General features: G+C 44.5%; 1 protein-coding gene across 3 annotated transcripts in view; it reads left to right on the top strand.

The window, feature by feature from the left end:
* The window catches only part of CD55 (CD55 molecule (Cromer blood group)), a 58,311-nt gene extending 55,707 nt beyond the window's left edge, over nt 1-2,604 (top strand). For 2 of the 3 annotated variants that reach the window (XR_005451833.1, XM_038748863.1), the window contains exons 14-15: nt 601-706; nt 1,514-1,576. Coding sequence is in view for 2 of the 3 variants with exons in the window: in XM_038748863.1 (XP_038604791.1) it covers nt 601-703 (103 nt within the window). In the remaining variant the exon portion in view is untranslated. Of the gene's footprint in view, nt 1-600; nt 707-1,513 lie in introns of all 3 variants that reach the window. The other variant, XM_038748865.1, reaches the window with a different exon arrangement.
* Nucleotides 2,605-14,788: the final 12,184 nt, after the last annotated feature.

Below are 14,788 nucleotides of genomic sequence, written 5' to 3'. Positions count from 1 at the left end.
ACTCTGGGGGTAGATTCCCGTTAATCAGGTTGGATGCAGTCCCCAACACATGTTGGGATCGTTTGTCTAATATCAAGGCTCATGTATTCAAATTGCTGATGGGGAAAATGGTGAAATTTCTTCACATTTCTTGATCCTCTAATGTGGTTATCATATATATATATTATATATATATATATATATATATGTATATATATATATATATATAACTGAATGGTGGACTCATATTTGCAAAAGTTCACTGAATCTGTGAATTAACTTATTATAATAATAATAATAATAGTAATAATAATGGTGGTATTTATTAAGTGCTTACTCTGTGAAAAGTGCTTGATAAGCATTGGGGTCGATTTAAGATCATTAGATCCTGTTCCACTCAGGGCTCACATTTTGGCCAGAATGAGTGGGGCGAAAAGTCTTTATTTTCAGACATTAAAAGTCATTCCTTTCCAAAATTTACAGTTGGGTAATTGTTTTGGAGGTATAACAGAACATTATTCTTAAGAGGGTTGGCTGTTAGGGGAGGTGATTTGCTTTCGCTTTGATTAAACATGTCGTTTATGTGATTCAATTAGTTTTCTTCCTTTTTCTGCTGTTCAGCTCTTACAATACATATGAGAACAACAAAGCCCTTAATGTTACATTGCATAAAATAGCAGCGCCTGATGACCCCACAGAAGTAAGAACTTTCAATAAAATATGAAAGGTACCTATTTTCACAAAAGCACTAGTCCTCGGTTTGTAAAAGTTACAATCCGCAAAGTTGTCCTGGACGTTTTCCACATTTGAGAAAATATGGTGTAAGGAAACATATTCATAAAACGCTTTCTTCTGTCCAAAGGTGATCACTTTTGTTTTCTTTGCCGGAATGCACTGAGTCTATTGTTAAAACATCATTCATTAACTTTTTATCCTTTTACAATGAACTTTTTTCTGCCAATCCCATTTTTAATGTGTCTTAACAGGGTGTCTTAATATATATTTATGTATATAAAAAACATTTCACTGCTTGCTTTCTGAGGTATTCATCATCCGTTAACTTTTCCAGCATCTGTTTTAACAGTGTCAATACCAGGTTGAATGTTACTCTCTTCAGCTCTCTTTGTTTTCCATTCAGTTCGATGTGGTTACACTGAAACTAATTGATGTAAAGTCCTTTAAAGGGGGCTTTTATGAAGCATTCCACATGTTCTCATCTCTCCCCATATCCAGTACAGTATCACAGCCTAAACTGAAGGAAACATTCCTTTGGGGGCTCTATTTTAAGTTTGTCAGTATTATTCTTGAAATGAAATTACAAGCTAACTTGTAAATGCTCTCTGCAGCTGTTTTGGATGTCGCTATTTGAAAAAAATGTAATGGGGGTGGTCTTGTCTTGATATCTGCCATTTTATCCTTGGTACATTATTGCATTAAAATTGTATTATGCATTCAAAATTAAGCATTCACTTTACTGTATACAATGCACATTATAGTTTTGATCTTAAAGTTTCTTTACCTTTTTACTTTTTAGGAAGTATGGGCCTAATTTTCGCAGTGCTGATTATGAAGCTAATCGCAACTGGCTAGCTGGCAGCAGCAGAAGATTAGCAGTACAGCAATTCGTACCAATACCCCAAACATCTCTAGGTAGCATCAAGACTCTTCCACGTGATTTTCACTGTAGCATTTTAAATTGTACTAGAGCTCTATAGCATCTTAATGAAGAGAAGAAACCTCCCCCACCAACCCCCCCAAAAATGGATCCTCAGAATCATGTTAATATCGGCATTGTTGAATTTCCCCAAACCAGCTGAATCAGCTTCTAGCTGTAGCTGCTGGACAAATTGCAACTTGCTACATCCATATAACTTTGCTCTTCTAAAACAGGGACTAAAGATCTGAGTGGGTTTAAATTTAGAACTTTGTCATTGCATTCAAGAAATAATCTGGCAGTAGAATTCCACAGAAGTTCTAAAGATCATCTTTGTACTAAGTCGATAGATTCTAAATGAAATCTGATGAAAAACGTTCCCAAAACAGTTGCCCTGAACAAAACTGCCAGAGGTATCTGAACTGAATTTGCTAATTTCATCTTGCTGTGAAATTTTTTCATCCTGAGGACTTCGAGGATGAAAAGGTTTCTTATTCCCTTTTGGGTCCAGGTGAAGTGTGTTTAGTATCAACATCAACAAAACAAAGTATGTTAATTACCCAAATCCTTGAAAATTAACTCAGAAGTCAGCTTCATGAAAGCTTCATTTTGCCATGAAGAAGATTTAAGGTAAAGAATCTGGAATCTGTCCATTAAATATAAAGTGTAGATTTTTCACTTCAACTGAATAACAGGATAAGTACTTCAAGAGGCCTGGGATGAGGAGAATAAAATGATTTTATTTTTATATCGATTCTTGTATAATAGTGAATTCCAAAACAAAATGGTTCTTACAGCTGAAATGAGGTGTTCCTAGCCAAATTGTATATGTTGCTATTTTGTAATATTAAGGCCTAATTTATTTGTACTTATTTATACCAGTGAAAAGGATGATTTACATGTTTACCATGCTAAGTTCTTTTTTTCAGAAAATTACAAGAAATAACTTATTTTCCCTAAATAAAAGAGCGAAAGAGTGTTTAAAGTGTTTTTTTTTCCTTTCCCACTCCACTATTTTAATATGAAGAGGTGAGATAAGTGTAAGCTTGTGTTGCAAGGAGAATATTTTTTCAGTGAGCAGCATTTTTTCTTGATCTGAGGTGGACTTCCCTATAAAAGGGCACCTGAGGACAAGGCGGTTGCGATGGAATGGCTCCTGCTTTGAAATATTGCTGAGCTCAAGAGCCAGACCTGCCTCAGGCATTCGATCACCCCGAAGCCTGGAAAAAGTCCCTTCCGCCTGTTGCGTATGACATCATTTCATAACACTGTGTGTATAACGGTTATGTCATACAGAAGCCCATTGGAACTCCCAATCTGATTTAAATAATAGTGGTATTTGTTAAGAGCTTACAGTGTGCCAGACCCTGTACTAAGGACTGGGGTGGAGACAAGCAAATCGGGTTGGACAAAGTCCCTGTCTCACATGGGGCTCACAGTCTTAGTCCCATTTTACAGGTGAGATAACTGAGGCACAGAGAAGCTAAGTGACTTGCCCAAGGTCACACAGCGGACAAGTGGCAGAGCTGGGATTCCAGCCCATGTCCTTTTGGCTCCTGGGTCTGTGCTCTATCCAACTAGGCTGTGCTGCTTCTCTAGGGCACATCTCCGGGAGGGAACCCCGAGTCCTCCTCCCCTTGCTCTGGAATGAGGCTTCAGACCGTGCATAACATAAGCTGTTGCCTCAGAGAGGGGCGGGCAGCCTATGGGACCCTCAGAGACAGTAGCTGCACCAGACTTTTCAAAGACGGCCATCCAAGCAGCCTCTTCTGAAGATGGCGGCATGGCACAGAGCCAGGGGGATCAAGGGGCTAGCACTGAGGACTCAATCCAGTCTCATGACACTCCCCTCCTCAAAAATCTCCAGTGGTTGCCTATCAGCCGTTGAATCAATCAAAAACTTCTCACTCTCGGCTTCAAAGCTCTCCATCACCTTCTTCCTTCCTACCTCACCTCCCTTCTCTCCTTCTCCAGCCCAGCCTGTACACTCCGCTCCTCTGCCACTAACCTCCTCACAGATGCCTCTTTCTCACTTGTCCCAATGTCAACCACTGACCCACGTCCTACCTCTGGACTGGAATGCCCTTCCTCCGCATATCAGCCAGGCTAGCTCTCTTCCTCCCTTCAAAGCCCTACTGAGAGCTCACCTCCTCTTGGAAACCATCCCAGACTTAGTATCCCCCTTCTCCTCTCCTCCTCCCCTCCCTTTCACCCCCCCGTCCTACCCCCTTCCCCTCCCCACAGCACTTGTGTATATTTGTACATATGTATTACTCTTGTTTTTATTAATGATGTGTATATAGCTATAATTCTATTTATTTTTATGGTATTAACATGTGTCTGCTTGTTTTGTTTTGTTGTCTGTCTCCCCCTTCTGGACTGTGAGCCCGCTGTTGGGTAGGGACCGTCTCTATATGTTGCTGATTTGTACTTCCCAAGCGCTTAGTACAGTACTCTACACACAGTAAGCGCTCAATAAATACGATTGAATGAATATCCTTATGCTCTGCCACTCTAACTCCACAGCCTAAGGTGATCGTCTCACTCCTTTACCATCGAAAGCCACCTCTGGGTGGTGTTGGGTGTGAACCTATAATCAATCTATCCATTGGTGGAATTCCTTGAGCATCTGCTGAGTGTGACACACTGCACTAAAAGTTGGGGAGGTGCAACAGAAGAAAGTATTGACTCGTGGAAAGATCACAGGCCTGGGGGTCAGAGGGCCTGGGTCCTAATCCCGGCTCTGCCATGTGCCTTCTGTGCAACCTCAGGCAAATCACTTTATTTCTCTATGCCTCAATCACCTCATCTGTAAAATGGGGATTCGATACTTCCTGTGCCTCAATCATTCAATCACATTTACTGAGCACTAACTGGGTGCTGAGCGCTTGGGAGAGCTCAATACAACAATAAATGGACACATTCCCTACTCCTAATGAGCCCACTGTTGGGTAGGGACTGTCTCTATATGTTGCCAATTTGTACTTCCCAAGCGCTTAGTACAGTGCTCTGCACATAGTAAGCGCTCAATAAATACGATTGATGATGATGATGATGATGATGATTATAGTCTACAGTCATCTCACCTGTAAAATGGGGATTCAATACTTATTCTCCTTCCTACTTAGATTGTGAGCCTTGTGTGGGACAGGGACTGTGTCCAACCTGATCACCTTGCATCTTACCTGTTCTCAATAATAATCACTGTGGTATTTGTTAAGCACTTATGTGCTAAACATTGTGCAAAGTGCTGGGGTAGATACAAGATAATTAGAACAGGCACTGTTCCTGACTCACTTGGGCGCAAGATCACAGTCTAATGGGGAAATCAGAAAAGATGGTTTCCAAATAGTGTGAGTAGGTGAAGAGCAAAAATATAACAGGAAGTAATAATTTTGGTGTTAATGTTTATTGAGTGCCAAGTTCTGTTGATGAAAACACTTAGCAAGAGGAAATAGTGAAAAAAGTCATTGACTATACCCAGGAAGTCCAAATAAAAATGTTTATATAAGCCTAAGTGCTGAGGCTAGGAATAAAATGTATACATAATAATAATGGTATTTGTTAAGTGCATACTATGTGCCAAGCACTGTTCTAAGCACTGGGGGGGATACAAGGTTATCAGGTTGTCCCACATAGGGCTCACAGTCTTAATCCCCATTTTGCGGATGAGGTAACTGAGGCATAGAGAAGTTGTGACTTGCCCAAAGTCACACAGCTGACAAGTGGCAGAGCTGGGATTAGAACCCATGACCTCTGACTCCTAAACCCGTGTTCTTTCCACTGAGCCACGCTGCTTCTCTAATAATGGTATTTGTTAAGCGCTTACTAAGTGCCAAGCACTGTTCTAAGCCCTCAGGAAGATACAAGGTTATCAGGTTATCCCATGTGGGGCTCACAGTTTTAATTCCCATTTTACAGATGAGGTAACTGAGGCACAGGGAAGGGAAGTGATTTGCTCAAAGTCACACAGCTGACAAGTGGCAGAGCTGGGATTAGATCCCATGACCTCTGACTCTCAAGCCCGTGCTCTTTCCACTAAGCCACGCTGCTTCACTGTGGGCAGGGAGCATGTCTGCTAACTCGGATGTATTGACCTCTCCCAAGCCCTTAGTTTCCAAGCATTTAGTACAGTGCTCTGCATACAGTAAGCACTCAAAAAATATGATTTAATGAATGACTGAATAAATGCTACTGACTTATTGATTAATTGATGGAATCACACAAACTGAAGGATCGTTACCTCCCTCCCTGGATCTCCCAGTGAGTCTCAGACTCCTTCCAGGATCTTTATTTGCAGGGGAAAAAAATCCACGAAGTTAGACGGCCAGTTAACAAAAAGTTAGCTCTTTTTTGTTTGGGTACTTATGAAACTGAACCTTCCCAGGAGTTAACTTTTGGTCATTTTGTATCAATCAATCAATAGTATTTGAGAGCTCACCATTCATTCAATCATATTTACTGAGTGCTTACTTCATTCATTCAATCGTGTTTATTGAGCGCTTACTGTGTGCAGAGCATTGTATTAAGTGCTCGGAAAGTACAATTCGGTGGGTGGTGAGGTAGTGGAAATGGGGGCCCATTGAGGAGGTCGGCATCAGAGGAGTCAAGTGTACTGGTGGGTTTGGAATAGGAGAGTAGAGAGGTGAGGTAGGAGGGGGCAAGGGGATTAAGTGTTTAATTAGGCTTTAAAATGCTTTTATTCATTCATTCAATTCATTCATTCAATCGTATTTATTGAGCACTTACTGTGTGCATACCACTGTACCGCTTGGAAAGTACAATTTGGCAACAAATAGAGACAATCCCTGCCCACAATGGGCTCACAGTCTAGAAGGGCTCAGGCAGACATCAAAACATTTTATGTGCAGAGCACTGCACTAAATGCTTGGGGAGACTGTGAGCTCGCTGTGGTCAGGGAATCTGTCTGTTCATTCATTCAATCATATCTATTGAGTGCTTACTGTGTGCAGAGCACTGTACTCAGCGCTTGGAAAGTAATAATAATAATTATGGTATTTGTTAAGTGCTTACTATGTGCCGAGCACAGTTCTAAGTGCTGTAATTCTAAGCACAATTCATTTATTCATTCATTCAATCGTATTTATTGAGCACTTACTGTGCTCAGAGCACTGTATTAAGCGCTTGGGAAGTACAAATCGGCAACATATAGAGTAGACAAGTGTCAATAACAATAACAAAACAAGCAGACAGGTGTCAATATCATCGAAATAGATAAATGGAATAATAATAATAATGATGATGACATTTATTAAGCACTTATTTTGTGCAAAGCACTGTTCTAAGCTCTGGGGAGGTACACGGTGATCAGGTTGCCCCACGGGGGGCTCACAGTCTTCATCCCCATTTTACAGATGAGGGAGCTGAGGCACAGAGAAGTTGTGACTTGCCTGAAGTCACACGGCTAACAAGTGGTGAAGCAGGGATTAGAACCCATGACTTCTGACTCCCAAGCCCGTGCTTTCTCCGCTAAGCCATGCTGCTTCTCTAATATATGCACATCATTAATAAAATAGAGTAATAAATATGTACAAGTATACGTAAGTGCTGTGGGGAGGGGGAGGGGGTAGGGCAGAGGGAGGGAGTGGGGGCCATGGGGAGGGGAGGAGGAGCAGAGGAAAAAGTGGGGGCTGAGCCACTGGCTCAGTCTGGGAAGGCCTCCTGGAGGAGGTGAGCTCTTGGTAGGGCTTTGAGATTGTTTTTCAGATTCCTCTGGGCTAGAATGCCCTCCCTCCACACATCCACCAAACTAGCTCCTAGACTGAGTCCCTGCTTTTTCCTCTGCTCCTCCTCTCCTTCCCATGGCCCCCATTCCCTCCCTCTGCCCTCCCCCCTTCCCCTCCCCACAGCACTTGTGTATATTTGTACAAATGTATTACTCTATTTTATTAATGATGTGTGGAGGGAGGGCATTCCAGGCCAGAGGTAGGATGTGGGTCAGTGGTTGACATTGGGACAGGTGAGAAAGAGGCACCTGTGAGGAGGTTAGTGGCAGAGGAGCGGAGTGTGCGGGCTGGCCTGGAGAAGGAGAGAAGGGAGGTGAGGTAGGAAGGGGCAAGGTGATGGAGAGCTTTGAAGCCAATAGTGTGGAGTTTTTGCTTCATGTGGAGGTTGATAGGCAACCACTGGAGATTTTTGAGGAGGGGAGTGACATGCCCAGAGCATTTCTGTAGAAAGATAATCCAGGCAGCAGAGTGAAGTATAGACTGAAGTGGGGAGAGACAGGAAGATGGGAGATCAGAAAGGAGGCTGATGCAGTAATCCAGTCGGGATAGGATGAGAAATTGAACCAGCAAGGTAGCAGTTTGGATGGAGAGGAAAGGGTGGATCTTGGCGTTGTGAAGGTGAGACCAGCAGGTTTTGGTGACGGATTGGATGTGTGGGGTGAATGAGGGAGTGGAGTCAAGGATGACACCAAGGTTGCGGACTTGTGAGACAGGGAAGATGGTAGTGCCATCCACAGTGACTGGAAAGTCAGGGAGAGGACAGGATTTGGGAGGGAAGATAAGGAGCTCTGTCTTGGACATGCTGAGTTTTAGGTAGCCGGATGATGTCCAGGTGGAGATATCCTGAAGGCAGAAGGAGATGTGAGCCTGGAGGGAGGTAGAGAGAACAGGGGAAGAGATATAGATTTGGGTATCATCCACGTAGAGATGATAATTGAAGCTGTGGGAGTGAATGAGTTCACCAGGGGAGTGAGTACAGATGGAGAACAGAAGGGGACCAAGAATTGGCCCTTGAGGAACCCCTACAGTAAGGGGATGGGAGGGGGAGGAGGAGCCCGTGAAGGAGACTGGGAATGTACGGCCAGAGAGGTAAGAGGAGAACCAGGAGAAGATGGAGTCCGTGAAGCCAAGGTTGGAAAACGTGTTGAGGAGAAGTGGGTGGTCCACAGTATCAAAGGCAGCTGAGTGGTCGAAGAGGATTAGGATAGAGTAGAAGCCACTGGATTTTATAAGAAGGAGGTCATTGGTGACCTTTGAGAGGGCAGTTTCGGTGGAGTGTAGGGGATGGAAGCCAGATTGGAGGAGATCTAGGAGAGAGTTGGAGTTGAACTTGTTGTGTGCAAAGCACTGTACTAAGCGCATGGGAGCATACAATACAACAATAAACAGGCACATTCCCTGCCCGAAATGAGATCAGTCTAGGGGGGGAGATGGGCATTACTATACATACATACATAAATTACAGATGTGTCTGTTTATACATATGTGCTGTGGGGATGGAAGGGAGGATGAATGAAGGGTGCAAGTCAGGGTGACACAGAAGGGAGTGGAAGAAGAGAAGAGGAGAGGAGGGCTTAGTCAGGGAAGGCTTCTTGGAGGAGATGGGCCTTCAATAAGGCTTTGAAGGGTGGGGAGAGCAAATATCTGTCAGATCTGAGGAGGGAAGGTGTTCCAGACCAGAGGCAGGATGTGGGTGAAAGGAGGGCAGTGAGATAGAGGAGATGGAGGCCCATTGAGGAGGTTGGCATTAGAGGAGTGAAGTGTACTGGTGGGGTTGGATTAGGAGAGCAGAGAGGTGAGGTAGGAGGGGGCAAGGGGATTAAGTGCTTAATTAAGCTTTAAAGTGCTTTTATTCATTCATTTGATTCATTCATTCAATCATATTTATTGAGCACTTACTGTTTGCAGCACTGTACTAAGCGCTTGGAAAGGACAATTTGGCAAGAAATAGAGACAATCCCGGCCCGCAACAGGCTCACAGTCTAGAAAGGTGAAGACAGAGATCAAAATATTTTATGTGCAGAGTACTGCACTAAGCAATGCACTGAGCTCTTTGTGGTCAGGGAATGTTTCTGTTTTATTTATTTATTTATTTATTTATTTATTGAGCGCTCATTGAGTGCAGAGCACTTTAGAGAAGCAGCACGGCTCAGAGGAAAGATCGTGGGCTTGGGAGTCAGAGGTCATGGGTTCTAATCTCGGCACTGCCATTTGTCAGCTGTGTAACTTTGGGCAAGTCACTTAACTTCTCTGTGCCTCAGTTCCCTCATCTGCAAAATGGGGATTAATAATAATAATAACGGTATTTGTTAAGTGCTTACTATGTGCCAAGCACTGTTCTAAGCGCTGGGGTAGATACAAGATTATCAGGTTGTCCCAAGTAGGGCTCACATCCTTCACCCCCATTTTACAGATGAGATAACTGAGGCACAGGGAAGTTAAGTGACTTGCCCAAAGTCACAAAGCTGACAAGTGGCGGAGTTAGGATTAGAACCCATGACCTCTGACTTCCAAGCCCGTGTTCTTTCCACTAAGCCACGCTTGAGCCCCACGTGGGATAAGACAACCTGATCACCTTGTATTCCCCCCCCCCCCACCGCAGTGCTTAGAACAGTGCTTGGCACATAGTAAGCGCTTCAAATACCATTATTATTAGTAGTAGCAGTATTGTTATTATTATTATTATTACTAAGTGCTTGGAAAGTACAATTAGCATGGCTCAGTGGAAAGAGCACGGGCTTTGGAATCAAAGGTCATGGGTTCAAATCACGACTCTGCCAGTTGTCAGCCCTGTGACTTTGGGCAAGTCACTTAACTTCTCTGGTCCTCAGTGATCTCATCTGTAAAATGGGGATTAAGCCTGTGAGCCCCCCATGGGACTGCCTGAGTACGTTGTAACCTCCCCAGCGCTTAGAACAGAGCTTTGCATTCATTCATTCAATCGTACTTATTGAGCGCTTACTGTGTGCAGAGCACTGTACTAAGCGCTTGGGAAGTACAAGTTGGCAACATATAGAGATGGTCCCTACCCAACAGCGGGCTCACAGTCTAGAAGGGGGAGACAGAGAACAAAACAAAACATATTAACAAAATAAAATAAATAGAATAAATATGTACAAATAAAATAGAGTAATAAATACGTACAAACATATATACATATATACAGGTGCTGTGGGGAGTGGAAGGAGGTAGACTGTGAGCCCACTGTTGGATAGGGACCATCTCTATAGGTTGCCAACTTGTACCTCCCAAGCACTTAGTACAGTGTTCTGCACACAGTAAGTGCTCAATAAATACGATTGAATGAATGAATAAGTGACTTTGGGCAAGTCCAGCTTTATTGTGCATCTAGCTTTACTTCTATTTGTTCTGACGACTTGACACCCGTCCACATGTTTTGTTTTTTTTTGTCTGTCTCCCCCTTCTAGACTGTGAGCCCATTGTTGGGTAGGGACCGTTTCTATATGTTGCCAACTTGTACTTCCCAAGCGCTTAGTACAGTGTTGTGCACACAGTAAGCGCTCAAGAAATACGATGGAACCGTATGTATGTATATATGTTTGTACGTATTGATTACTCTATTTATTTATTTATGTATTTGTACATATTTATTCTATTTATTTTATTTTGTTAATATGTTTTGTTGTCTGTCTCCCCCTTCTAGACTGTGAGCCCGCTGTTGGGTAGGGACCGTCTCTATATGTTGCCAACTTGTACTTCCCAAGCACTTAGTGCAGTGCTCTGTACACAGTAAGCGCTCAATAAATACGATTGAACCTGTATATGTGTATATATGTTTGTACATATTTATTACTCTATTTATTTTATTTATACATATTTATTCTATTTATTTTATTTTGTTAATATGTTTTGTTTTGTTGTCTGTCTCCCCCTTCTAGACTGTGAGCCCGCTGTTGGGTAGGGACCGTCTCTATATGTTGCCAACTTGTACTTCCCAAGCGCTTAGTACAGTGCTGTGCACACAGTAAGCGCTCAATAAATACGACCGAATGAATGAATGAATGAATGAATAAGGTAAGGCGCGGGGGATGGGGAGGGGGAGAGGAAGGAGGGGGCTCAGTCTGGGACGGCCTCCTGGAGGAGGTGAGCTCTCAGTAGGGCTGTGGAGGGAAGGCTTTGCACATAGTGAGTGCTTAATAAAATGCCATTATTATTCATTCATTCAATTGTATTTATTGAGTGCTTACTGTGTGCAGAGCGCTGTGCTAAGCGCTTGGGAAAGTACAATATTGAGGGCTTACTGTGTGCAGAGCGCCCCCCATCTTACCTCCTTCCCTTCCCCACAGCACCTGTATATATGTATATATGTTTGTACATATTTATTACTCTATTTATTTATTTATTTATTTTACCTGTACCTATCTATTCTATTTTATTTTGTTAGTATGTTTGGTTTTGTTCTCTGTCTCCCCCTTTTAGACTGTGAGCCCACTGTTGGGTAGGGGCCGTCTCTCTATGTTGCCAACTTGTACTTCCCAAGCGCTTAGTACAGCTCTCTGCACACAGTAAGCGCCCAATAAATACGATTGATTGATTGATTGATTGATTGATTGGAGTTCAAGTTAGACTGTGAGCCCACTGTTGGGTAGGGACTGTCTCTCTATGTTGCCAACTTGTACTTCCCAAGCGCTTAGTACAGCGCTCTGCACACAGTAAGCGCCCAATAAGTACGATTGATTGATTGATTGGAGTTCAAGTTAGACTGTGAGCCCACTGTTGGGTAGGGACTGTCTCTATATGTTGCCAACTTGTACTTCCCAAGCGCTTAGTACAGTGCTCTGCACACAGTAAGCGCTCAATGAATACGATTGATGATGATGATTGATGATTGGTGGAGCGGAGCCCCGCCCCTCCCGTGACGTCAGCGCCCCCCCCGGGCCCCGGCCCCTTAGCGCCGCCTAGCGTCTCGGCTCAGCGCGGTCCAGTAGCGCGGCGCCCGCGGTGGGACCAGCTGGTCGCATCCTCCATCCTCCATCCTCCATCCTCCGGGAGCCCTCCGTGGGGGGCATGAACCCCGACACCCCTTCTTGGCTGTGGCCCCTGGGGGTCCCGGCGGGGCCCCCGCCCCCGTCCCTGCTGCTGCTGCTGCTCCTGATGCTCCCACCCGCCGCGCGCAGTGAGTGGGACGCCCTGGGTACCACTTACCCCCATCCCGGGCCGGGGAGGAGATGCACCTGTCGCCATGGCAACGCCAAAGTTTGGGGGAATGGGCCACTTCTAGACCACGAGCCCCTTGTTGGGTAGGGACCGTCTCTATTCGTTGCCGACTTGTACTTCCCAAGCGCTTAGTCCAGTGCTCTGCACACAGTAAGCGCTCTCAATAGACTCTTTTAGACTGTGAGCCCACTGTTGGGTAGGGACTGTCTCTATATGTTGCCAACTTGTACTTCCCAAGCGCTTAGTACAGTCCTTGCACACAGTAAGTGCGCAATAAATACGACTGATTGATTGATTGATAAATACAATTGAATGAATCACTTCCCCAGAGTCACTTAACTTCTCTGTGCCTCAGTTCCCTCATCTGCAAAATGGGGATTAATAATAATAATAACGGCATTTGTTAAGTGCTTACTGTGTGCCAAGCACTGTTCTAAGCGCTGGGGTAGATACAAGATTATCAGGTTGTCCCAAGTGGGGCTCACAGTCTTCATCCCCATTTTACAGATGAGATAACCGAGGCACAGGGAAGTTAAGTGACTTGCCCAAGGTCACACAGCTGACAAGTGGCGGAGTTAGGTTGAGTAACTTAAGTAATTTGGGGGAAGGGGCGATGGAGCGATCCATCAATCGAGGGTATTTATTGTGCGCTCCCTGTGCACAGAGCACTGGACTGAGCGCTTGGGAGAATGCAGTGCAGTCGGGAGGCAGAGAAGCAGCGTGGCTTAGAGGAAAGAGCACGGGTTTGGGAGTCAGAGGATGTTCTTATCCCACCTCCGCCACTTGGTCATTCATTCAATCGTTTTTATTGAGCGCTTACTATAGGCAGAGCACTGTACTAAACGCTTGGAAAGCACAATGCAGCAACTAAGAGAGACAATCCCTGCCCACAACGGGCTCACAGTCTGCGGGGCAGGGCGAAAGAAAGTAGAGTCCTTCGAACGGGAATCGAACCAATGACTCAAGAATGCCTACGTATTCACTACTGCAGTCCTTCGCTCTACCAACTGAGCTATCGAAGCAGACACTTGTCTGCTGTGTGATCTTGGGCAAGCCACTTCACTTCTCTGTGCCTCAGGTATCTCATCTGTAAAATGGGGATTAAGACTGTGAGCCCCCCACCGTGGGACAACCTGATTACCCTGTATCTACCCCAGTGCTTAGAACAGTTCTTGGCACAGAGTAAGCGCTTAACAAATACCATCAGTATTATTATTATTATTGTTAAGTCACGATCAAGGATCAATCGATAGTATTTATTGAGCCCTTACTGTGTCAACACTGTATTAATCACTTGGGAGAGTACAGTAGGTTTCATTCATTCATTCATATTTACTGAGCACTTACTGTGTGCAGAGCACTGTACAAACTTCTTGGGACAGTACAATACAATAATAAAGAGTGACATTCCCTGCCCACAATGAGCTTATAGTCTAAGTGCTTAATACAGTGCTCTGCACACAGTAAGTGCTCAATAAATACGATTGAATGCATGGAGAGGGGGAGACAGACATCAATACAAATAAATAAAATGACAGATATGTACATAAGTGCTGTGGGGATGGCGGGGGGGGAGAGCAAAGGGAGCAAGTCAGGGAGATGCAGATGGGAATGGGAGATGAGGAAAAGTGGGGCTTAATCTGGGAAGGCCTCTTGGAGGAGATGGGCCTTCAGGAAGGCTTTGAAAGGGGGGAGAGTAATTGTCTGGCGGATCTGAGGAGAGAAGGGGGTTCCAGACCAGAGGCAGGACATGGGCTAGGGGTCAGCGGCAAGACAGGTGAGATGGAGGCCCAGTGAGAAGGTTAGCACTAGAGGAGTGAAATGTATGGGCTGGGTTGTAGAAGGAGAGAAGCGAGCTGAGAGTTTTTGAGTGAGGAGTTTCTGTTTGATACCGAGGTGGGTAGGCAACCACTGGAGATTTTTTAGGAGGGGGGGTGACATGTCCTGAAGGTTTTTGTAGAAAAATGACCAGGGCAGCAGAGTGAAGTATGGTGGTGGGGAGAGACAGGAGGTTGGGAAATCAGCAAGGAGACCAATGCAGTAATCCAGGCAGGATAGGATGAGTGATTGGATTAACGTGGTAGCAGTTTGGATGGAGAGGAAAGGGCAGAATTTAGCGATGTTGTGAAGGTGGAACAGACAGGATTTGGTGACGGATAGAGTCCCTAGACCCCAACCGTCCTCCATTGCCTCCAGGAAATGTTTGGCCTGACCCTTCTCAAGCACCAAG

Source organism: Tachyglossus aculeatus, chromosome 7 (assembly GCF_015852505.1).
Source record: "Tachyglossus aculeatus isolate mTacAcu1 chromosome 7, mTacAcu1.pri, whole genome shotgun sequence".
Classification (NCBI taxonomy): Eukaryota; Metazoa; Chordata; class Mammalia; order Monotremata; family Tachyglossidae; genus Tachyglossus; species Tachyglossus aculeatus.
This window is presented reverse-complemented; position numbering and strand designations above follow the sequence as displayed.